The 27,024-nt window shown below is 46.0% G+C and overlaps 1 protein-coding gene across 2 annotated transcripts in view; it reads right to left on the reverse strand.

The window, feature by feature from the left end:
* The window catches only part of NCS1 (neuronal calcium sensor 1), a 159,043-nt gene that overhangs the window by 37,078 nt on the left and 94,941 nt on the right, over positions 1 to 27,024 (reverse strand). For both annotated transcript variants that reach the window (XM_063936683.1, XM_063936682.1), the window contains exon 3: positions 2,199 to 2,337. In XM_063936683.1, the coding sequence (XP_063792753.1) occupies positions 2,199 to 2,337 (139 nt within the window). The remainder of the gene's footprint in view (positions 1 to 2,198; positions 2,338 to 27,024) is intronic.

The following is a 27,024-nucleotide window of genomic DNA, read 5'->3' on the forward strand; positions in this document are numbered from 1 at the left end:
GATAGGTCGATATCGTGTATTCGATTCGTACACAATATCGACCTAGTGTATGGCCAGCATTAGAAGAGGGGACAGAGTAAAAATGATCTGTGTCATAAAAGTAGGAGTGTAACTAATTATTTCTTAATAATGAGAGTTATGGACACTGCCTTTAGTACATGTGCTATTTATGAGTGTATATTTACTATAAGCCATACCATTGAAGGTACAGGATTATTTCTGAGTACTGGCTCCTCCTAACGACCTGTGAATAACCTTCCACACTAATACACATAGGGGGACATTTACTAAGCAGTGATAAGAGTGGAGAAGTGAGCCAGTGGAGAAGTGCCCATGGCAACCAATCAGCACTGAAGTAACATCTATAATTTGCATACTATAAAATGATACAGAGCTGCTGATTGGTTGATGGGGCAACTTCTCCACTGGCTCACTTCTCCGCTCTTATCACTGCTTAGTAAATGTCCCCCTTAGGGCCTTATTCAGGTTTGTTAGCGAACCAAAAAAGCACACTACTGGGTAAAACCATGTGCACTGCAGGGGGGGGGGGGGGGGGGGGGGACACAGATATAGCATGTGCAGAGGGATTTAGATTTGGGTGGGTTATATTGTTTCTGTGCAGGGTAAATACTGGCTGCTTTATTTTTACACTGCAATTTAGATTGCAGTTTGAACACACCCCAACCAAATCTAAATCTCTCTGTTGCATCTGCCCCACCTGCAGGGCAACAAGGTTTTGCCCATTAGTGTTTTTTGGTTTGCTAACAAACCTGAATAAGGCCCATGGGGTCATATATAATTAGCCACCGGGTATACACCGCAGCTACTTGTTGGCGTCACCTGGGGAAAAGTTAATAATTAGTCTTTCCCCCGCATGGTAATCATTGGGTTAATGCACGCTAACCCACCACTAGCATCTGTCTCTTCTGAGGTGGTGGCCATTTTGGGAGGGACATTTTCAGCAATATTTCATACGGATGCCAGACTGTATGGAATTCTGTTGCAGTCAGTGGCCGCAGGCACCCTATGCAATTACATGGCTCGCATGGCCCTAGAAATAGCACTGACCTGGCCACTGGACATGATTACAATACAATTCTACATATACACTCTATAAATACATAGGATACAGACATAGGATACATAGGACATTACACCCCCAACATGACCTGACCTCAGGACTTGGGCCTAATACAATTCTATTACACTATACAGACATAGGGCAATATTAAATTAGTGTCTACATTTTCGACAGGGCGGAAAGACGTCACTTTCCGCCGATAATCTGCACTTTCGACATTTCACTATTCAATTGAAGTGCCGGTTTTATGCCCTGTCGAAAATGCAGAAATATCGAAAAACATGAGAAGACAAAAATTAATGGTCGGAATCAGCGGGGAAACGGCCCGCAATAGAATAGTGAAGTGTCGGATCCTCAGTGAAGTGTCGGAGAGGATCAGACACTAATTGCATACAACAGGACACTACACCTCCAACATGACCTGACCACTGGACATGCTCAAAATACAGTTATATTATACTCTATACAGACATAGGACACTGCCAAATCCATGGTGATCAGTAGCTCACTCCCATGTTGAACAGCTATTGTGGAGTGAGTGGTGAGTTGAGTCAACATTTGTGTTGGGGGTCTGTGTGTATGTTTTACCAGGCATTGATAGTTCCCAACCCTTGGTCCACTACTATCATGCAGGTAAACCTTCATAAGGATATTTTATTTAAATTACATCTGTAATCTATAAACAGAGAAGGCAGCCATTTTGCAGGGGTAATTAAGTTAATATACTGTAGCTCATAAATATAGACACATTCCTCATGAATAATAGCCTCAGTGATGTTGCTGGTTTCAAGCAGGTTGATAGGATGCATACTGGTACACCAAACAAAATGGCTGCTTCCACAGTGTAAAACGTCACAGGTCCTCAGTTATTTTTTAGCTACCCTAAAAAAATGTAAACAAGTAGTAACAAATTTGGTCACCGCAGGATGTTACCTGTAAGGCCTTTTCCTAATTGTTAACAGTTTTGTGTTACCATTTTTCTCTGTCACCATTAAATATGATATCTAAAGAGCAGAGGCCCCATGGCGTGTGGTTCCTACATAGTCGTGAGTTTTTGGGCCCCATGAGAGGCAACGTTGTTCATTTAGTATCACGCAGAAATCCGATGCACACTTACTTTGTTCTCGTCGAAAACATTGAAGACAAAAGTGGCAAATTTTGTGGGGTCTCCAAATGGGAAAAACTGTTTGTAAATCTTCTGGAATCCTGCAGCGTCCAGCTGACCACTAGGGCAATCCTTGATGAAGCCTTTATACCTGCAGCGAGAGGACAAGTGTATTATATACAACATAACACCATAACCATACAAGAAGCACACAATGAGAGACCCTGCCACTGGGTGAGGATCAATGTTTTTATGTTGTAATTCAAGGTTTCTAGAATGACGGGTATGCCCATTAGGTTACAGCAGCAAAATAAATAACATGTACTCAGATCTAAAACATAAATTATATCTTGATTATATTCAATATGAGTTCCTTAATTTTATACAGAAACAATTTTTAATAATGTTCAGTTCTGGGTGGAATATCCTATATTCAATGTAAGATTACTGGGGTCTGCATTCACACATGAGGTGGATCCCTTAACATGTGGCAAGAGCAAGGTACTGCTAGCTTACTCCCAGTGGTACAGACAGTGCTCCACACCCAAACCACCAGACTGGAGGTCTGCTCCACACCCAAGCCTCCAGACTGGAGGTCTGCTCCACACCCAAGCCTCCAGACTGGAGGTCTGCTCCACACCCAAGCCTCCAGACTGGAGGTCTGCTCCACACCCGAGCCGCCAGACTGGAGGTCTGCTCCACACTCGAGCCCCCAGACTGGAGGTCTGCTCCACACCCGAGCCTCCAGACAGACTGGAGGTCTGCTCCACACCCGCGCCTCCAGACTGGAGGTCTCCTCCACACAAAAGCCTCCAGACTGGAGGTCTGCTCCACACCCGAGCCGCCAGACTGGAGGTCTGCTCCACACCCGAGCCGCCAGACTGGAGGTCTGCTCCACACCCGAGCTGTCAGCCTGGAGGTCTGCTCCACACCCGAGCCGCCAGCCTGGAGGTCTGCTCCACACCCGAGCAACCACACTGGAGGTCTGCTCCCACCCAAGCCTGCAGATTGTAAGGCCACATTGTACACTAGGTCTTCTACACACATAAGCCATAACACCCAAAATCTGCTCCAAAGTCTGTATACAAGCCATAAGAGCTGGTTTGGTATCGCATACCAGTCACAGGAAAGCTGCTTTGGGTGCACGCTTGTCAGGTTAGGACCCCATGAACTGCCTCAGTTTATATTTCTAAACTTTATGTTAAAAACTGATTATTATTGGTATGCGGTGTGTAAAATGTAACTTATTTTAGTCTATGTTAGCTGTTTGTTTTATGTTGTTGTTAATATACCACAGCCACCACAGACGGAACTAGCCAACAATTAGAGATGACATGTAAAAACAGAGGGCCTTTTTATAATGGAGGTGACAGGGGTGTGTGTCAGGACCAACCACTTTGACCAACAGGAGGGTTAATCTTGGTGTAGTTTCTATAGACACAAACCAAGTACCCAAGTACATCTATGATCCCGGTCCACCAAATTACTGACCCTACTGGTAGGAGTGGGCCCCTTTCCCTGTACACCAATGGGCCAGTCCTACCCTGAGAAGAAGCGCGGTTCCTCATTATATGAATGTTAACAATATTCTTAAGGTCATGGCCTTTTGGCTTGAAAAATGCAGAATTTGTAAAGATTTTTACAGATCATCTGAAACCAAAAGTCATCTACCTATATAGCACATGATATTTTTCAAAATAATGTTTTACTCAAAAAAAATAACATGTAACCACTGCCTTTTTCTAGCTGCTGAAAATGAATCACAGAAGTACTCACTTAGCAGATGCAAGTATATTACTGATTGTCTCTGAACTGAAGCAGGAAGCATGACAATAAATCAGGACTATGACACCAGAGAATAACGTATCTGAAACAAATGAATCCGCTTATATTCAACAAAAAATAAAATAGCTCTTTCAAGTCCGGAAGTTCATATGTCAATATCATTCCGTATGGCCAGGATCTCAAGAACAACGTAATTCTTCAATCGGTGAACAATGTAACACTCAACCTTGAGAATTCATTATTGGAATGCTGCTGATTAAACCTTGCACGAGCACACACCAAGGTCACACAGAGGGGGTCATTCCGAGTTGTTCCCTCGTTATTTTTTTCTCGCAACGGAGCGATTAGTCGCTAATGCGCATGCGCAATGTCCGCACTGCGACTGCGCCAAGTAAATTTGCTATGCAGTTTGGAGTTTTACTCATGGCATTACGAGTTTTTTTCTTCGTTCTGGTGATTGTAATGTGATTGACAGGAAGTGGGTGTTTCTGGGCGGAAACTGGCCGTTTTATGGGAGTGTGTGAAAAAACGCTACCGTTTCTGGGAAAAACGCGGGAGTGGCTGGAGAAACGGAGGAGTGTCTGGGCGAACGCTGGGTGTGTTTATGACGTCAAACCAGGAACGACAAGCACTGAACTGATCGCAGATGCAGAGTAAGTCTCGAGCTACTCAGAAACTGCACAGAGATGTCTTTTCGCTATATTGCGAATCTTTCGTTCGCAATTTTAAGAAGCGAAGATTCACTCCCAGTAGGCGGCGGCTTAGCGTGTGTAAAGCTGCTAAAAGCAGCTTGCGAGTGAACAACTCGGAATGAGGGCCAGAGACAGGTATCCACATCTCAAGGCGTCATGTATGTTGCAAAATAGCAGTGATGTTTCTCCAACAGGATTATTTTTTATTAATACAGTACATATATATTTAAAGACTATTGTTAGGGGAATTTACTGAAAGCCCTTTTGACAAGATTACCTATACTTATAATAAAGTTCTAATGTTTGTGTCTGTACATAGACATTTTTTGGGGACAAATGTACTCCTTGGGACTGTGTATGAACTATGAAGACAAAAATATTTGTTTCTGAATTTTTGTCTGTTTATTCCATCATCACACAAAAACAACGGGATTCATTTGGATTGCGTTTTCACTATTGTATAGCTTAGTCACCTAGAAAGAAACTGAGGTATGTATTATCTCAGAATACATATGGGTGACCGGCTGATGAGATGCTGCCTGTCACTATACAGTCAGCGGCATCCTGTCAGCTGGAATCCAGTCAGCGAGTCCCCTCACAAGCCCGGTGGTGAGCAGGTTATATTCCAACTTGGGTGGTGGCGTGGACCCACCACCCAAGTGGGAATACGGGGCTGTGGTCGGGATTCCGACCGCCAGCATTTTTCCCGTCTGTCGGTATCCTGAACGTAGGGATCCCAGCAGGCGGTATATTAACCGCATCCCATTATGTCAATGTGACATCAGAGAGAGGAGCAATAAAGACAAAAACAGACGCTTGACACTCGGCGCGTGCAGTGTGCAGGCTCCTCAAGCCAAAAAGGACTATATACTGTATACAGGACGTAGATGTATGGCCCACATAAGGCTGCTGACAGAGACAAGCTCTGGAATTGATACAATTCTGTCTACACATAATATATACATTAGTGGGTCCCAATGTGGGTGCCCCCTAGGGTGTGTTGGACAGCCCTAGGTGGTTACTAAGGGTGTGACAGGGAAGGGAGTGGGGTGAATTCAGTGATTGCATTATTAAAATGTGTTGCAAGCAGGGATACATACAGTATTTGCCACTGCACTTCTTTCCATGGTGAGCCTCTGAAGGTCTTGGTATAGAAACATAGAAATTGATGGGTATGGGTCGTTGGGTCGACAGAACTTAGGTCGAACACTATAGGTCAACACGCATTAGGTCGACAGGGTCATTAGGTTGACATGTACTAGGTCGACATGTGAAAAGGTCGACATGAGTTTTTTTTTTACTTTTTTTGGTGTCGGTTTCTTCGTAAAGTGACGGGGAAACCCAACTAGTGCACCGTGTCCCCTCACATGGCTCCCTAAGCTTCGGGCAAAGTTACCGTTCCCAATTGTAGTCCATGTGGATCGTAAAGTATGAAAAAGTCCACAAATTGTAAAATAATGTGAAAAACTCATGTTGACCTTTTGACCTAGTACATGTCGACCTAGTGACCCTGTCAACCTAATGCATGTCGACCTATAGTGATCGACCTAATGACTGTCGACCTAACAACGTATCCCGAAATTGACGGCAGATAAGAATCACTTGGCCCATCTAGTCTGCCCCTTTTTTAACAATATTGTTGCCTCAAACCCTATTTGATCCTTATTTTCTTTTCGTGGGTTTTGAAGATCCACTTCTTGGCAAATCTACCCCCTAGGTAGTAATGTTATCACTGCCCGTCATTTCTCGGAACACAGAACAGAACAGAACAACAGGTTACACTGCAGTAAACATTGTTTCTGGCATCATGTGTTTGTTTCTTTAATATAAGCCCCCGTGTCGGCTCCAGACCTTGTTTGTTATTGGTGAAATCGCTACTCTTCGGTTTCAGAGGTGAGAGATCTCCTGCCCATTACCCCTGAATGGTTACACAGCTTCCTCCTCCACACACATATTAACATCCAAATCTACTTTCTCATTTCCAACTGCTAATTAAACCGCAAACTGGAAAACTCCCAATTTCACCCCAATTAACACAAACTCTTGTGTGCAAGATCCAGAAAGAGAAGGAAAAATACAAACAAGGTCTGCCAGTGCCTTAGAAACGCCATGTGGGCTGGGGGTACAGCAGTCTGTCCGTCTGTGACGCTGTTTGCGTCCGCCTGTGCAGTTCTTGCAGGGGTATTTATATATCTTCATGTACATCTGTGTATACAGGAGAATGTGTCCATACATAAGTCATGCATGTATAGTTATCAGGATGTATGTGTACAGTATATGTTTAACTAGCCCATAAGCAGTGCAACTCGGATGTATCAAACACTACGGGCAGTACCATTGGGAGGTGTTTTCTCTCTCTGGGACTGCCAATACAGGCTGCAATTAGTAGAGAGTGTGCTTCCTGTGGGAAGCCACTCCCTGTTCATCGTCAGCCCTAGCTGGCTTCTATGGGCTGCCGCCAATGCAGTCTATAGAAGCCAGAGCACTGCGCATGCACAGTTCCCACTGCCGGTTATGCACAACCACCGGTCCCGGTTCCTGTAGTGTCTGCCCCCCTTCCACAAGAGGTGGATATGGTACTCTACAAAAATGCATTATTGATACTATATATATTATATAACGTGATACGCTTAGTGGAATGCATCGGGATATAGCACATTTATTACAGGTCTGTGAAGCCGAAATGTGACATCTACACAAAAGAAGTAGGTGTTAAATGCATGGGGCTGCCCGAATTCGATGGCTGTGCGGGATGCCGCCACTCACTTACAAGGCATGTACAAGTTCATATGCTGTAGCTATATGTAATGTACAGGGTCCCAGAGAAGGGGGAAGGGGAGATTTTGGTAGGGGGAGTGGGGAGATCACATGATCACATCTGTGACACAGATGGGATCCTGTAATTTATTTCCCAGATATATTGTTACCAGTCCATCTGACTTGCCCATACATTACAGACATCTTTCAGTGATTTGCAGATCATTTTCAGTTAAGGTGGGTACACACTAATAGATATATCTGCAGATCAATTGATCTGCAGATATCCAGACAAAAGATATATTCCAAACCGCGCTACACCAATTATAGTGGCCGCCTATGTACTTTCAATTAAATCCTTCACCAAGATTCTAAAAACACAAATTTCTCACACCAAATAGAAAAGACATATGTCGCTACCATAGATTTTTACACCTCTTAGGCAATTATAAAGTCCCAATGATTCTAAACAATTTGATACTTATTACAAATACATCCTTTTAAGATAAAGCTCCGTAAATCTATAAAATAGAAAAGAAGAACAATAGTGCAACACCAGATGATATTCAGTCTTATCAATCCCCTTTATTGGTTCCACTCACATGGAAAAGGAATATATTTCGCATATCATCCACATATAGCTGTTTCTTCCTAGTCCTGAGGTCTCACTCCGTGGTACTAAAACTTTAAACAGATATATATAGTGCAATAGAGTCTGGATAAAATAAACAGACTTTAATGGACAATTACACTCACATTTAACAATTAAAAACAATGCATGTATCACCCAGATCAGTCCCAGATGGAAATAGTCAGGATAAATCTTTCAGAGTCCTGGTGCAGGGTCACAGCGGTCCAATAATGAAAATGAAGTTGCTCCAACGCGTTTTCGGTCATACGACCTTCATCAGAAGCATAACTCTCATCTAAAAGTGGCCCCTTTATATACCCCTATACATCACTCTTATCCAATACACCTGGATTCTCAGGTGGAGCTCCGGCATTATATTTGTTCTGTATTGTACATTGATTCTGGGATGGCTAAAGCACTTTATAATATGTCCCCTGAATGGAATGATCCTAACACCAAGTGGATGGAATATTGAATGGGCACAGAGAAATGGATTACGAGCACTACAGCGCTATGGAACGTAAACAGGAAGTTCAATGCTCGATTTGGAACGCGAACGTCACATCCGGGTGACGCACTTCCTGTCTGGTGCCGAGAATACAACGGTGGAACGCACACGTCACCGTGGAGTGACGTACCTCCGGGGTAATGCCGGAGCTCCACCTGAGAATCCAGGTGTATTGGATAAGAGTGATGACTTTATAATTACCTAAGAGGTGTAAAAATCTATGGTAGCGCCATATGTCCTTTCTATTTGGTGTGAGAAATTTGTGATCTGCAGATATATCTATGGATGGATCGAGCAGTGTGTTCAGCATACACACTGCCCGATCCGTCGGGGACTGACGTCATGAACTGGGCGGGCGTGTACACCCGCCCGCCCAGTTCAGCTGTCAATCACCGCCGGCCGGCCGCCGCGTGTGTACACACCGCCGACTGCCCCGTACACACACAGCGACGCGCCAATATATCGGTAGATATATTGGCCGTCGGCTGTGCTGCGCGGCCGACGTGATACGTCTGTGAACGACGGAGTTCACAGACGTATCGGCCGTACACACTGGCCGACGGTCCCGCGATATATCGGCCGTTCAAGAGAACGGCCGATATATCGACCAGTGTGTACGGGCATGTAAACAGATCTGCCAATCTGGAAAGACTCATCAGTTTACAGATCTGCTGATTGTTACCCATATACTAGCAATCTACAGTCCAATTTATCTGTGAAATTAAACATGTTAAAAAACCTGATTTAACAATCCCAGTCGATTGTGGCCGAAATCTGCGATCTGTGAATCCCATACATTGCAGATTTATTGACACAGTCATCTGCAAAACGTCAGATTGTACCAATTTATCTCAGGTGTATGGGCCCCTTAATTTAGGCATCAAATCCAACCACGGCAAGGTTAACGACACTTCCCAGAAGTCTGTTCTATTGAATAGGAGTATATTTCTTGCTAAGGAATATCCTAAAATTCTCTGATTTGTTTACATTGGTGGTCATTCCGATTTGTTCACTCGTTGACGATTTTCGCTATGCTGCGATTTGTTGCTAAATGCGCATGGGCATGGTACGCAGCGCACATGCGCTTAGTTATTTAACTAAAAACGTCGTAGTTTTGCTGTTGTTCGTGCAGCGCTTTTCAGTCGCACTGCTGATCGGTGAGTGATTGACAGGAAAGGGGCGTTTCTGGGTGGTAACTGAGCGTTTTCCGGGAGTGTGATAAAAAACGCAGGCGTGCCAGGGAAAAACGTGGGAGTGGCTGGAGAAACGGGGGAGTGGCTGGCCGAACGCAGGGCGTGTTTGTGACGTCAAACCAGGAACTAAACGGACCGAGGTGATCGCAATCTAGGAGTAGGTCTGGAGCTACTCAGAAACTGCAAGGAATTATTTAGTAGCAGTTCTGCTACTCTTTCGTTCGCACTTCTGCTAAGCTAAGATACACTCCCAGAGGGCGGTGGCCTAGCGTGTGCAATGCTGCTAAAAGCAGCTAGCAAGCGAACAACTCGTAATGAGGGCCATTGTGTGACTGAGACTGACAGAACCTGCTAACAAATGTGAGCACTGTAGTTAGAATTCCCAACTTTTGCAATGTGCAGTGCAGGTCAGTTAAAACAAACTATAAACACATAACCCATGTATTCTATAAAAGTGATGTTTTACAGTGACACTAACCTAACCACCCCCATTTTCTAAGCATTACCAGAGAATTGACAGAAAAAAGCTCATTACAATGTTTTAGAATACGGTGTATAGCAGATAATCCTTAAAATAAATGAAAGAAAACCTGTCACCCACACATCACACAGACATCTAAGCTGACAGTGCACATAATTAACATATTTTAGATTTATGTGTCACGGATGAAGAGTTTCTTTTTTGTATTCACCTTTTTTGCCTCATCTACTATGAATATTTAATAAAAAAAATTGCACATACTGGCAAGAATGTGCTCAATGAGCTTCTGAGGAACTTTCTGTGACATCATCAAGCTGCCAGCTTTCAGCACATTGGCTCTGAATGATCACATGAGCTCAGTGTCACATAGGGTCAGATGTATCACGCCTTGGAGAGAGATAAAGGGGCATATGTACAGAGCCTTGGAGAGACACAAAGTGGAGAGCTAAAGTAACAGCCAATCAACTCTTACCTGCCATGTTCCAGACTGTGCTTGAAAAATGACAGGAGCTAGTTGTTTAGTACTTTGGGGGTAATTCCAAGTTGATCGCAGCAGGAAAATTTTTAGCAGTTGGGCAAAACCATGTGCACTGCAGGGGGGCAGACATAACATTTGCAGAGAGAGTTAGATTTGGGTGGGTTATTTTGTTTCTGTGCAGGGTAAATACTGGCTGCTTTACTTTTACACTGCAATTTAGATTCCAGATTTAACTCACCACACCCAAATCTATCTCTCTCTGCACATGTTACATCTGCCTCCCCTGCACTGCACATGGTTTTGCCCAACTGCTAAAAAATGTCCTGCTGCGATCAACTTGGAATTACCCCCTTTATCTCTCTCCATGATATCTCTATCCAATGCTTAGTACATATGCCCCAAAGTACCAATCAGCTGCTAGCTGCCATATTACAGTCTATATTTGAAAAATGACAGCGAGGAGCTGATTGGCTAGTACGTACCACCCAACTGTCCCGACTCCATCTATACAGTGCAGGGAGGTGAGCTGGGAGCTGCCTAGCTGCTCAGGGAGAGGTGGGCGCGCCCCCAAAATGCTGATAACAGGGCTGTGCTGCAAGGCCATGCCCACTCACCGAGACCACGCCACATCACACAAAAGGCTATGCCCCCTGTCGGCCAACGGTAACATGACTGCCATCCCGAAAGTGAGAATCCCGACACCGGACAAGGATAAGTACTTTACTCCTCTCCCCTTCCCTACCTTAACCCTAAACCCTCTGGAGGTTTCGGGTAGGCCTAACCCTCCGTGCCCTAACCCCCACCCCGATACTCACCTTCGGTATGTCAGCTGCCGGTATCCCGGCGTCGGTCTCTTGCGGGGGTTTTGGATTTTGGTGTTGGTCACATGACCGCCGGGGGTGCCAAACGCATCCCGTTTGCAGCAGTGTATTAAAAATGTATTGGGTGTTCCTGGATGGTCACTGTGTTTTATAGGAGTGGCGCTTAAATTACTGCATACACAAAGGCTTAATCGCTCACACTGGAATCTGCCCCTAGCGTAGAGTTGATGAAAGTTTCCATGGTGCACCAAGCACAACTGCAACATCTGGAGACACTATGGGTGTCTCAGTCCTTGCACATTCATATGACAGGATGTAACAATACAAACATAGGTGCTTAATAGGTCAATTAATGTAGAACTCTTAAGGTGGGTACATGCTGATAGATATATCTGCAGATCAATTGATCTGCAGCTATATCTATGGATGGATCGGGCAGTGTGCTGTGCATACACACTGCCCGATCCGGCGGGGACGGACGTCATGAATAGAGATGAGCGGGTTCGGTTTCTCTGAATCCGAACCCGCACGAACTTCATGTTTTTTTTCACGGGTCCGAGCGACTCGGATCTTCCCGCCTTGCTCGGTTAACCCGAGCGCGCCCGAACGTCATCATGACGCTGTCGGATTCTCGCGAGGCTCGGATTCTATCGCGAGACTCGGATTCTATATAAGGAGCCGCGCGTCGCCGCCATTTTCACACGTGCATTGAGATTGATAGGGAGAGGACGTGGCTGGCGTCCTCTCCATTTAGATTATAAGAGAGAGAGATTTACTGGAGCTTAGGACTAGGAGGAGTACTGTAGAAGTGTAGAGAGTGCAGAGAGTTTACTAGTGAGTGACCACCAGACAGTGCAGTTTATTTAATATATCCGTTCTCTGCCTGAAAAAAGCGATACACACAGTGACTCAGTCACATACCATATCTGTGTGCACTGCTCAGGCTCAGCCCAGTGTGCTGCATCATCTATATATATTATATATCTGTCTGACTGCTCAGCTCACACAGCTTATAATTGTGGGGGAGACTGGGGAGCACTGCAGTGCCAGTTATAGGTTATAGCAGGAGCCAGGAGTACATAATATTATATAGTGAGTGACCACCAGACAGTGCAGTTTATTTAATATATCCGTTCTCTGCCTGAAAAAAGCGATACACACAGTGACTCAGTCACATACCATATCTGTGTGCACTGCTCAGGCTCAGCCCAGTGTGCTGCATCATCTATATATATTATATATCTGTCTGACTGCTCAGCTCACACAGCTTATAATTGTGGGGGAGACTGGGGAGCACTGCAGTGCCAGTTATAGGTTATAGCAGGAGCCAGGAGTACATAATATTATATTAAAATTAAACAGTGCACACTTTTGCTGCAGGAGTGCCACTGCCAGTGTGACTGACCAGTGACCTGACCACACTGACCACCAGTATAGTTAGTAGTATACTTATATTGTGATTGCCTGAAAAAGTTAAACACTCGTCGTGTGACTTCACTTGTGTGTTGTTGTTTTTTTTATTCTATAAAAATAAAACTCATTCTGCTGACAGACAGTGTCCAGCAGGTCCGTCATTATATAATATATAATATATACCTGTCCGGCTGCAGTAGTGATATATATATATTTTTTATATCATTTATCATCCAGTCGCAGCAGACACAGTACGGTAGTTCACGGCTGTGGCTACCTCTGTGTCTGCACTCGGCAGGCAGTCCGTCCATAATTGTATACCACCTAACCGTGTTTTTTTTTTCTTCTTTATACATACATACTACTACGACATCTCTTTATCAACCAGTCTATATTAGCAGCAGACACAGTACAGTACGGTAGTTCACGGCTGTGGCTACCTCTGTGTCTGCACTCGGCAGGCAGTCCGTCCATAATTGTATACCACCTAACCTTTTTCTTTGCATCATGTGCTGATTGGGGAGGGTTTTTTGGAAGGGACATCCTGCGTGACACTGCAGTGCCACTCCTAGATGGGCCCGGTGTTTGTGTCGGCCACTAGGGTCGCTAATCTTACTCACACAGCTACCTCATTGCGCCTCTTTTTTTCTTTGCGTCATGTGCTGTTTGGGGAGGGTTTTTTGGAAGGGACATCCTGCGTGACACTGCAGTGCCACTCCTAGATGGGCCCGGTGTTTGTGTCGGCCACTAGGGTCGCTAATCTTACTCACACAGCTACCTCATTGCGCCTCTTTTTTTCTTTGCGTCATGTGCTGTTTGGGGAGGGTTTTTTGGAAGGGCCATCCTGCGTGACACTGCAGTGCCACCCCTAGATGGGCCAGGTGTTTGTGTTGGCCACTTGTGTCGCTTAGCTTAGCCATCCAGCGACCTTGATGCACCTCTTTTTTTCTTTGCGTCATGTGCTGTTTGGGGAGGGTTTTTTGGAAGGGACATCCTGCGTGACACTGCAGTGCCACTCCTAGATGGGCCCGGTGTTTGTGTCGGCCACTAGGGTCGCTTATCTTACTCACACAGCGACCTCGGTGCAAATTTTAGGACTAAAAATAATATTGTGAGGTGTGAGGTATTCAGAATAGACTGAAAATGAGTGTAAATTATGGTTTTTGAGGTTAATAATACTTTGGGATCAAAATGACCCCCAAATTCTATGATTTAAGCTGTTTTTTAGTGTTTTTTGAAAAAAACACCCGAATCCAAAACACACCCGAATCCGACAAAAAAAATTCGGTGAGGTTTTGCCAAAACGCGTTCGAACCCAAAACACGGCCGCGGAACCGAACCCAAAACCAAAACACAAAACCCGAAAAATTTCAGGCGCTCATCTCTAGTCATGAACTGGGCGGGCGTGTACACACACCTGCCCAGTTCGGCTGTCAATCACCGCCGGCTGCTGCAGCATGTGTACGAGCGGTCAGCTGATCGCCCGTACACACACAGCAAAGCGCCAATATATCGGTTGATATGTTGGCCGTCGGCTGTGCTGCAAGGCTGACGCAATATGTCTGTGAACAACAGAGTTCACAGACATATCGCCCGTACACACTGGCTGACGGACCCGCGATATATCGGGCGTTCAATAGAACGGCCGATATATCGCCCAGTGTGTACGGGCCATTAGCAGCATGGAGAGGAGCTGTCCAACCTCCAATTCTCATTATCCCAGGAATATATAGCGCTCTGGGGTATGCATGTACCCACTGCAGTTATAAATTACATTCAATGATGGAAACCCTGGCAAAGCAAATACAAAGAATGCCCAATCAAGGTCCAATGATAGCAAGCCTATCAATAAGAAATTTCACTGTAATAATAAAGTGTCATTTAATGTTCATCACTTCAATAGGAAAGTTCATTATGTCTGTAGACAATGGAAATATAATTCATCAGACAGTTCCAACTTAAGTTGTACTAGGTGATTCTTCGCGCTCTTCACACCGTCGTAAGGGGCTACGCCCCCTTAACCCTTGCACGCCCTTGTGGCGTGCAGTATTTGTATTATATGGAGTATTACCTCCAATCATAATTGTATGAGTGGTTAAATATTGCACGGACAAAGGGCGTGCGATGGGTAAGGGGGATGCGGTCAAGATCCCGCCGGATGGAATCCCGGCAGTCGAAATACCGACATCGGAATCCCGACATATTCTCCCTCCGTGGGTGTCCATGACACCCATAGAGGGAGAATAAAACAGTGTGCCGAGCGTAGCGAGGCACCGTGCCCGCGGCATGGCGAGCGCAGCGAGCCCGCAAGGGGCTGCGTTCCGCTCGCCACCCCTGTCGGGATTCTGCTGGCCGGGATTCCGGTGTCGGTATTTCGACCGCCGGGACCCCGTCCAGCGGGATTTCGTACTGATCCCGGTTAAAGGGTCGTGGCTCTTTGCAATGGCATGAACAGCGCACGCAGGGCCTGATGAATCACCTAGTAGGTGCTGTGGTTGGGGGAGGGCAGGTGCGGTGGGAGACGCGGATGGGGGAGGGGGTCCGGGGGTGCCTGCGGGTGGGGGAAGGGTGGTTGCGGGGGTGCTGCGTGAGGGGGAGGGGCTGGTGCGGTGGTGCCATGGGTGTGGGAGGGGTGGGTGCGGGGGTGCAGCGGGTGGGGGAGGGGGTCCGGAGCCCCCGCGGGTGGAGGAGGGTGTGGAGGTGCTGCGGATGGGGCCCAGAGGTACTGTGAGTGGGGGAGGGGCGGGTAATGCTTCTCCTCTTGGAAGCAGCTAAGCTGCTGTCCTCCCTTTGGCAGTGGCTCTCCCGGAGACTCGCACAGCAGCCAGTCACTATTGTTAGCGCCAGTGTCCCAATGCGTCGCATTACAGGGAAGAAGATACACTCAATAAACTACAGCTCCCAGCAGCCCTTAGCACCAGAATGTTTCGGAGCTAAGGGCAGCTGGGAGCACTAGTCCATTTAGTTCGTCTACTTCCCTGTCATGCAGCGCGTTGGGACACCGGCGCTAACAATAGTGACTGGCTGGCAGAACTGACTGACTTGCTGAATCAATGTAAAAGGTGAGAGTGCTGTGCAGTGTCAGTGACACTGCACACCCACTGCACTGCACAGTACTGTCACCTTTTACATTGATTCAGCGTCCAGACATTACCCTCCGCGATATCACCCACTCTATCCGTTACATTAGCCATCTCGGGGCTACCAGGCCGGCAGCCCAGGTGCTGTATTACGGAGTCTGGGGCTTTGGGCATGGCTGTGGCGGGGAGGCACTTCTGTGACATCACGCACAGAGGAGGCTCCGGGGCTGAGAGAGTATGCGGCGCAGGGAGGGCTATGAAAGCCTTCCGCTGCGCCGCTTTTATACGCATCTAAGCCGGTGGCCGCAGCAGCTTTTGTTCCACCTGCGCCGCGGCTAGGGAGAGGGGATTGTTGATGCAGGAGGGGGCAGGTGGACTGGCAGCAGGACATAGGACGCTGCAGTAAAAGGATTTTTTTTCCCCTATCTACAGTGCAAAGACTTGCTGCAGATGCAGTGGCATACCCTCAAACTGTACCTTTTTGGCAGGTACAGTACCTTATATTTATGGTCTCTCCAAACTTCCATTGAAAGTATAGGAAAAGGGGTGGCCATGCCACTGTACCCTTGGCCACGCCCCCTGTTCGAATTTGTAGTGATTTTTATGTGTAAATTGTTGGAGGGTATGTTGCTGCAGATGCAGTGGGCCTATTTTGGGGTGTGGACCTGGAGCTGCAGCTTTATCAGCCCCATTGTTAATCCTGCTCTAGGAACACACAGCAGCCAAAGGACAGAGGCTCCCATTGGATGTAACCTGTGTGGGAGGGCGTTTCTCGCCCAATCAGCTGTGGACTGGGTGTGATAGACCTGGTGCTAACCCAATGAGAGCTCCTAGCCACGCCCAGCGTTGTCCACACAGTCACAGAGTGACACATCTGGGCCATTATATAGGAGATAATGCTTGCTGTTCCGTTATATAAAATTCTATTGTACGATCATGGCATGAGTAAGGGAATCAACTTCCTCTGCATATTGCTTGCTGCGGACTACCGTGTGAAAACCTCAGTACACGTACTTGCAAATACAGTGAAGAGCGGTGAACTTGAACATTGCGGCCCGGAATCCGAGTCCCACCCATGTAAAGCGGTCACAATTATCACAGCCGTCTGTGTTCAGAAATACATGTGTGTTTCCTCCTCTAGGGGTAAATGTATGAAGCAGTGATAAGAGTGGAGAAGTTTCCCATGGCAACCAATCAGCATTGAAGCAACATTTAGAATTTGCATACTATAAAATTATACAGAGAAGTTGATTGGTTGCCATGGGTTACTTCTCCACTGGCTCACTTCTCCACTCTTATCACTGCTTCATACATTTACCCCATATAGTCAGAGTCGGCCACAGCCATCCATCTGCTGGTGAAAGAGTTATCCTGGGTGCAAGAGACCTGACTGATACTGGGACGGGTTCATAGATGTACGGTATAGCATAGCCGCAGGTAAGCAGCTGTGCACTAATGAATAACTAGTATTCTAATGCAGCAGGAGATGCTGTCTATAAGAAAAGACACCTCTGACAGCATCTATGATCAGAGTGCTGCGTCAGCTCCCTCAGAGTGACAGCCAGAACTGCTCAGCCGGGGCCAGGAGATCTGCATCTGAAGACGCAGACCCAGGAATGCTGTGCTGCATATGCAGAGCCGCCCCACCATCAGAGTATACATAAACCATCGGGTTTACATACACCTCTGAATCTGGCCCATTGAACCTCTACATATACTCAACACATCCATGGAAAACTTATCCTGAGGGCAAGTACCCTGTTCTCGTGGCAAGTGGAGATAGGTTTCAGTCAAAATACTGGCAGTTAGGATCCAGAAGAGATGCAGTCAAAATGCTGGCGGTCGGGATCCCGTCGTTCAGGAGACCGACGCTGGAATCCCAAAAGCCGACATTTTGCCGACGTTCGGCATTCCGGCACCCACCTCTAATTCCCACTCTGTTGGTGAGTCCACGCCACCAACCGAGTGGGGATAGAACCTGTGGTGAACTAAGCTCACCACTGGTTCCACAGGTTGGCTAGCGCAGCGAGCCCGCAAGGGGACCTGCTGCCTCACTGCAGGTATTCTGGCAGACGGGATGACGCTGTCAGTATACTGACAGCTGGCATCCCGTCTGACGGTATATAATACCGGACCCATCCAGACAGTCAAGAGACCAACAGTGGGATCCCAATGGCCAGATTTCAGACACATTCCGGAGGTAAGTACATGGGCTGTGGTTAGGGTTAGGCACTAGGGGAAAAGTTAAGATGCGGAGGGTGGGGGAGGTTAGGGTAAGGCTGCGGGAGGGAGAGGTGAGGGTTAGGCATAGGGAGGGGTGGGTTAGGGGAAGGATTAGGGGTAGGGAGAAAATACCAGGATGTGTCAGCATTCTAGCCATTGGGATCCCGCTGTCGGTCTCCTGACTGTCATGATCCCGACTGCCAGGATTTCGTACCCAACCTGTGGATATGTGACTGAGATCAATCCGACTCTGCGTTGAGCTAAGTTGCTTATGCAGTCCCTGAAACACACACAGTTTACTAAAAATCTATATTGCGTTCAACCCACAATGAGGTCCTGCATTGCTAGAGCTTCCTGCAATACATCCTGTTGTGCCTCAAAAGTCAAGTTGCACAAAATTTAGTTCAGGTAATCACGGACTGTCTCATTCTACATAGGTCTGTCAATGTTTGACAGGGCTCTGTAAGTGTACCACTATGCTAATAATGCTTGGGCATACTTGTGTACTATCCTGGAAGGTCCAAGAGACTCCTGAATTACTGTGTTTAGCCCACCCTCCCGCATCCTGACCTCTTCCCCAGAACAGTACCTGTATCCCAACATTCAATGTTTTGGAATGATGACAGGAAGTGTGACTATGCCATGTTGGGAGCATGGCACACTGAGAGCAACCACGTTTCAATGTTCACCTAGCACCTCTACTCATAGCTATAGGTCTCCACCAACCTCCATCCTGCACATTCTGATGGCATACTCATGTGGCGCCTGCTTTACGGTCAACACCAGTGGCTGCTCCAGAGGTGAGGTTGCAACACAGTCCAAATTTTAAATAGAGGAGTCACATCAACTGCCAATGAGTCAGTTTGGGATGACAGTTGGTGCCAATTGGTGTGGCTCCCCTATTTGAAATTTGGACTGCACTGCAGCCACCACTGGTCAACACTGAGACAAAAGTCTGGACTGGCGGGACGATCCATTAAACTCAGGACTGTCAGAGAAGCTTAATCCTGGACTTTAGATACAAGATTTGCACCTAGATTTTTAGCACACAGAGGGTAGAAAGGCACGTCACCAGACTGTAATGGGAGGGAGATGCGCAACCCTGCTCTTTAACGTCTACACAGGGAAAAATTTATTTATTCCTAAAAAGGTTTTAATTTCAGCAGTTTTCGTCGAGGCTGTAAGAAGAACTCTCCATTCTCTTGCTTTATCGAATTCCTCTGCCACAACAGACCCACGTAGTAAGCAGATGGTCATCAGCATGAATGAAACACTGTTCCATTCATTTAACAACGGGGAATTTCTGACCGATCTGTTCACAGAACAATAAAAATGGAAAGTGTAACGTGAGCGCAGACAATATGGGAGAATATGGGACAGCACCAGAACAGAATAGCTATATTACAACATTGCCCAGCTAATTAGAACCATAAGAATGACTGAGCGTCACTGGGATTCTTGGTTGGGATGAAAGTGTTACCGCCACCTACAGAAAATGCAGACAGCACATTCTGTCCTGAATAAACATTCATGACAATGCAGCCCCACTAGAAACCTGTGACATCACTGAGGCATGAGGCACACAGACACAAAACATATACAAATCTATCATGGCAAATTATGAAACAACCATAAAAGGCCATGGTACTGTATTTGGGTAGTTAACCAGGGTGTGGTACACATGAGTGCCAGTCAGCATACCGATGCCGGTATCCCGGCAGAGGAATACCGGCAAAGGGTGGGGGGGGGGGGGGGGGGCGAGCGCAACAAGCCCCTTGCGGGTTCTATTCCCACTCTATGGGTGTCGTGGACACCAGCGAGTGGGAATAGTCCCTGTTGGTCGGCATGTCGACTGTCTGGATTGTTAGCGGGCGGGATGTAGGGGGAGGTATTGTGACCGGGACATTCTGTTACCAAGGTAACCCTTCACCTTTTCTACGTGCATCAGTGATGTTACCAAGAGCAACAGCTACATTTCCTTGAATATTGGTGGAGCCCACCAGATCACTGCCCTAATGTGTAAGCGACAAGTAAATCTGTATGCTCTGTGGTGCTGTAAGTCTGGAAGGAAGCAGATACTGAAACAGACTGGGCTGGGCATTAAACTCACAGTAATGTAACTATACATTCTGGATTCTAGAAAAGGAGATCAAAGCTGTCATTATGTTAGAATGTCAAACATTGGGGGTAATTCTGAGTTGATCGCAGCTTCAAGTTTGTTAGCAATTGGGCAAAACCATGTGCACTGCAGGGGGGCAGATATAACATGTGCAGAGAGAGTTAGATTTGGGTGTGGTGTGTTCAATCTGCAATCTAAATTGCAGTGTAAAAATAAAACAGCCAGTATTTATCCTGCATAGAAACAAAATAACCCACCCAAATCTAACTCTCTCTGCAAATGTTATATCTGCTGCCCCCCCCCCCCCCCCCCCCCCCCTGCAGTGCACATGGTTTTGCCCAACTGCTAAAAAATTTCCTGCTGCGATCAACTTGGAATTACCCCCATTGTTTTTCAATCACAGGCGACAATAGGAGTGGGGGACAGATCAGGAGCCTTGATGGACCTTGTTGTCATGGCAACCCAGGAGCATCCCTGCAATTAACCGTCTGGCCTGTTCCCAGCTCTTCATTTCACTCTTGCACACATCATGTAAGTGATTGGGAGCACAGAGCCGACACCGTATCATCCGCATTGAGCAACAGAAATCCTCAGAGGCCTGGAGGCTTGCCAAACACAACATTTAATGTATTTATGTGGATACAGGCCGATTTTTAGACACTAATGCTCTACAAAAAATAAAATAAAAACATTACCATGACTAGAAGTCATTCAGAGCCTCAGCTAATTAACGGAAGGTGACACAGATTGGGATTTGTCCAAATCCCTTTACGTTCAGTGTGGCCTCAGAATCATCGGTTTCTCAATTTCTAGACCAAAATATATTCTCAAATTGATATAAATGGGACTTTGCAAAGTACCTCTAAACCCAAAATGTAAAATGTCTAATACAATATTCAGACATATGGGGCCTGTTCCCTTCTCAAGTAGCAATTTTATCCATGCAGCACAGAAGCAACTGACCGCATCTCTGCTGTATGTAAGGAGATCATTATATCAATCTGCTCTAGGTATTGTGGAGGGCCCTTCCATTTCCATGTGGCGCACAGGGTGTCAATTGTTACTGGCTGATATACGGATGGGATTTTCTTCCTTTTTTATATATACTCTGCATTGGAGCTTGCGGAAGAGAATACAAGGAACGCCCTGATGGATATATATGATTGGAAGACTTTTGGGACATTCACTGGCGCCTGATTTCCTTTAACCTTTCGCTTACTCTGCTGTATCCCACTTTGCATGACAAGGACACTGGATGGCAGCACGCAAGAGATATGTCTCATGGGAGTGTAGCTAAAGAAGGGATGGCACGGAGCTTAGCCCGGCCCCTGACACCCGCAAAGCCATCCCCCCGGGTTCTGATTGTCCGCAGTTCATTTTACAGTAATGCAGGGATGACCATCGATGGGTAAATGATGGTTCTCTTAAGATGGTATTACACCATCGAGGTTATCCATCAATGGTGCCATTGATAACCACGATGGATAACCCACCAATAGGCATCCCTAAAAGCTAAAGCTCTGTGCGTTGTACATATCAAGAAGGATCAGACAGATCTCTTGTACCAAGTACCAACCAATTAGCTCCTACTGGCTATGTTAAAGCCTGTGTTTGAAAAATGACAGTGAGGAGCTGATTGGCTGGTACATAGTTCCGGACTGTCCCGATTCCAGCTATACAGTGCAGGTAGGTGAGCCGGGAGATGCCCAGCTACTCAGGGAGAGCAGCTGGGCACACCTCCAAAATGCTGATAACAGGGTCATGCCTCGGGGACATGCCCACTCCCACAAGGCCACACCCCCTCCCACCAAATGCCACACACCCTTTCCGGGTCACACCGGAGTCCCAATCTGCAGGTACCAAAAGTTGGGAGGTATGCCAGTACTTTATCTCTCTCCACGTCATCACTCTACAAGGCTTAGTATATCTCCCCCATAGACTTCTGTTTTTTACAATTCCAAAAGAGAAGGAGGGGCACAGTCATAATCACCAATGGTATGTGATTATCAGGGGTGGTACTACCATCAGACAAACCTAGGCAGTTGCCGTGGGATCCTTAGGACTGCGAAGCTGCACAGCTGCGGACATGAAGGAAAAGCAGCAACCAGCATCTTACATGTTAGTGTTACACTGGGAGTGTCACTGGAGCAGGGTTGGAGCACTGCTTCCGCGTGGCAGATACGGTGAGGTTAGAGGCGTCACTAACCTACAGTACACCCGATGTGGCTGAAAAAGGGGTGTGGCTTTGCAGGAGGGGCGTGGCTAAGCATCCCAACCCCCGTTTTTGTCACTCCTGGGGGCGGGGAGATGCGGGCTGCCCCGGAAAACTGGTATATCTGCAGTGCTGACTTCTACACTCTAAAAACACTACATTTTCTGAGTGTCCTCTCTCCTGCACTCTCTCTAATTTAAAACAAAAGGAAATTTCCACTTATCTCAGACTCGGAGCTTCTTTCAATTTTCCAAAGTCATCACACCCAAATATACTGTCAATGATAACATGACGTACAGTCTCAAGGATGATACATGAAAAAAAAAGAAATCAGAAACACAAACTAGAGTAATATGGTCATAACTTCTAAAAGGAATCACTTCCAATCTGCATAGTCTGATAGTCAGACATATATAATAAAATGTGATTGTTTTTAATGGTTAGAAAACAGTCCAGCAATAAAACTCTTCATCACACGGAAAGATCCACTTTATCCAAAACATATGAGGGTGGCTTCCTACCAGATTTGGGATTTCTAAAATGCATCAAAAGAAAGGGGCTGTATAGATGTTCCACGTCCCCGGGGACAATTCAGTTCCAAGCAAATGGGCACCTCGTCCTCTTCTTGTATGGTCAATCGGCCACCAGTTGTTCTTATCAGCCAACGCGTTTCGATCAATCCGTTGATCTTTTTCAAGGCCCCGGAAAACTGGTGTATCTGCAGTGCTGACTTCTACACTGTCACTGAGCAGGAGCCAGCACTTTGGTGTCATCCTTCGGCAGGTGAAACAAGGGTGGGGGCTGCACCCCCTTGTGACACCACTGGGTGGGGGTGTCATGGGCACCAACAGGGCTTCCACTGGCCCTGATGCCTCCTTGGCTGTCCGAGGTAGTACTTTGTTCTACAGCACCCCCATGTCTTTATGCGCCACTGACTGCAGAACTAGAATTAGTATGTGATGGTATTCTCCGCTACATAGATATCAGTAAAATGTCCTGTACTGCTACATAATGTCTCTCTGCATTGGCTGTAACATTTTGCTGATGGACCTTTTGACCTGTCGACCTAGTACATGTCGACCTAATGACCATGTCAACCTATTGCCCCTGTCGACCTAATGCATGTCGACCTTCAGTGGTCGACCTAATGACTGTCGACCTGAGTCGACCTAACGACCCATACCCTTCTTTTTTATGTCTGTGTGGCCTGTTTATTGCTGTATTATGTAAATTGTTTTTGATGTTTGTAAAGCGGCTTGAGTCCTGTTGCAAAAATAATGCTATATAAATAAAATGATTATTATTATAAAATATACACCTTAATTAGGTTGGAAAATCTGCCTAGGTCTCAGTGGTAAAAGGACGTTTTGACAAAAGCATTTGGCATAGGCCCTCATTCCGAGTTGTTCGCTCGCTAGCTGCTTTTAGCAGCATTGCACACGCTAAGCCGCCGCCTACTGGGAGTGAATCTTAGCATAGCAGAATTGTGAATGAAAGATTCTCAAAATTGCGAATAGAAATTTCTTAGCAGTAGCTCGACACTTACTCTGCCACTGCGATCAGTTCAGTCAGTTTCGTTCCTGGTTTGACGTCACAAACACACCCAGCGTTCACCCAGACACTCCCCCGTTTCTCCAGCCACTCCCACGTTTTTCCCAAAAACGGCAGCGTTTTTTCACACACACCCATAAAACGGCCAGTTTCCGCCCAGAAACACCCACTTCCTGTCAATCACACTCCGATCACCAGAACGAAAAAAAATCCTCGTAATGCCGTGAGTAAAATACCTAACTGTTGAGTAAAATAACTAAACGCATGCGCTCTGCGAACATTGCGCATGCGCAGTACGCGACTAATTGCAATATAGAGAAAATCAGCAACGAGCGAACAACTCGGAATGAGGGCCATAGTGGTCTTATAATAAAATCCCAGTAAATGAGTATCCAGCATATGGAACTTTTCTAAATGAATGGGGATACTCACAGTACCCTACATGTATGGTATGCATAGACATAACTATGGGCAGCATAGCCCCAATGATATGGTACAATTTGAGACATCTCTTTCGGGATGATGACAGGAATGGGTTAAAACGTGCAAAAGAAAAAGGATGGTCTTCCCAAAATCTAATTCACTAACAAACAAAACAGTCAGACAGGATAACCCCATTTGCTTTTATCTGTCGTTAATTCTGTTTTTTTATATATATATATATATATATATATAATTTATTAACTGCAAAAGAGCATTTGTGACACTTGTCCCAATTTTAACAGGTTTATCTCGGAGATTATAATCCTATTAACACAGACTGAAGAAAGATTTTCCAGGCATTATTAATGCTACTTTAATTGGTTAATTGAAAGTAAATTAAGATAAGTAATGGATTACCAAGAAACCTTTTGCCTCCTCTAAAATAAATGTTTAGTAGATGCTGGCAAACCTTAGTAAAAAATACATATGGCATCTAGTTATTTAAATGCAACTCAGCAGAATAAAATTTTAATAAATGTGACGCACTAAATCCTGATTTCATAGCATTAAAAGTCTCCCCTCTACGAGAATGCCTGATAACATGGCAAGCAGGACACTAGGACGTATTACATGAACATATTACACATCCTGCAGCTCTTTGGTTCCCTCTCTTACAGGTGAACCATGTCCGTCTTGATATGTAACCAGCCCAGGACATGGCTGGCTGCATTCCGCTTCTAAACCCAGTTATCTGCTTGACTGAGTGCTCTGGGCTTAGCTCTTTTGCACAGTGTCTGGAGCCTGTGCCCAAGAATCCCCTGAAGGCATTGTCCTATGTGACAGCCAGGGAGGGAAAGACTCTCCAGAAGTGGGGGAAGGGGCACATTTATTGCATATGCAGCATATATACTACTGACCTGGAAAGGGTCACCACAAAATCCTGTACACACTAAGAGATGCACAGTTACAAGTGATACGACCAAGGTGAAAAACAAAACACTGGCCCCATGACACTTAATCCGGTGTCACAGGGGTTATTTACATCGTTATGGTGAATAGACTGAAGCTCTCCTTACCTGTTCTCTGTGTCTGAGACTGTCTCTTCAGTGTTTCAGATATTGACCACAGAAACTGACTTTTTCAGCAGTTAATAACCTGGGCGTGGTATGTTAGATAGACGAGACTTAGGTCGACATGGGTTCTAGGTCGACAGGGACTCCAGGTTGACATGTACTAGGTCAACATGAAAAAAGATCGACATTAGTTTTTTTCTATTATTTTTTTGGTGTCGTTTTCTTCGTAGAGTGACCAGGAACCCCAATTAGTGCACCATGTCCCCTCGCATGCCTCCCTTCGCTCGCCATGCTTCGGGCAAGGTGCCTCCCACCGCTACCGCAGTGCTTGGCACAGGTTACAGTTCCCAATTGTAGTCCACGTGGATCGTAAAGTATGAAAAAGTTCAAAAAATGAAAGAATTTTTTTTTTTTAAACTCATGTTGACCTAGAGTCCCTGTCGACCTAAAAACCATGACGACCTGCTTACTGTCGGCTGAGACATTGTCGAGCTAAGTCTTGTCGACCTAGAGACCGGATCCCAAATAACCTACACGTGACGTAAATACAAGACCCCCCCCCCCCACTTTTTTTTATTACACAATTTTATTGAGTATTAAATGAATGCAGTGAGAAAACATCTACATATTCACAACTGAGCAATGTACTGTAGAACAGTAAGAAGAAGGAGATTGATACAATAGCAGAGATACCAAGAGCTACAGTATCTATAATTATACATTCAAGGATGAGGTGGCAAGTTCCATCATAATATTCTAATATAGTGATAACAGACTTGTTGTAAGAAGACATTGCTCTAAAACAGTTACCAGTAATAGGTGTTGTATGAAAAAGAGAAAAAACTACATACAGAGGTTCCCAAACACGGTCCTCAAGGCACCCCAACAGTCCAGGTTTTAGGTATATCCATGGCTCAGCACAGATGGTTAAATCAAATTGAGTAAGGTGCTAATTAAGTCACCTGTGGCCAAGCATGGATACATTTAAAGCCTGGACCGTTGGGGTGCCTTGAGGACCGCGTTTGGGAACCTCTGGACTACAACAAGAGGGGAATGAGAGAGAGTGAAAGGAGTTAGCAGCACAAGATGTGTGATCACATTAAAATCATTAGGTTCCAGTGATCGGTTTAAAGGGTTCAGTATGAAATACCGGAGGCCGGCCGTCAGTATACCGACAGCGGCATCCCGGCCACCATAATTGACGGCAGCTGGGCAAGTGCTAGAAAAAAAGCCCTTGCGGACAGGGTGGCATGCTGCGCTCGCCACAGGTTATATTCTCCATCTTCAGGCAGCACAGATGGTGTAATGGTTAGCACTACCACCTCACAGCACTGAGGTCATGGGTTTGATTCCCATGATGGCCCTGTGTAAAGTTTGTATATTCTCCCCGTGCTTGCG

Source organism: Pseudophryne corroboree, chromosome 8 (assembly GCF_028390025.1).
Source record: "Pseudophryne corroboree isolate aPseCor3 chromosome 8, aPseCor3.hap2, whole genome shotgun sequence".
Taxonomy (NCBI): domain Eukaryota; kingdom Metazoa; phylum Chordata; class Amphibia; order Anura; family Myobatrachidae; genus Pseudophryne; species Pseudophryne corroboree.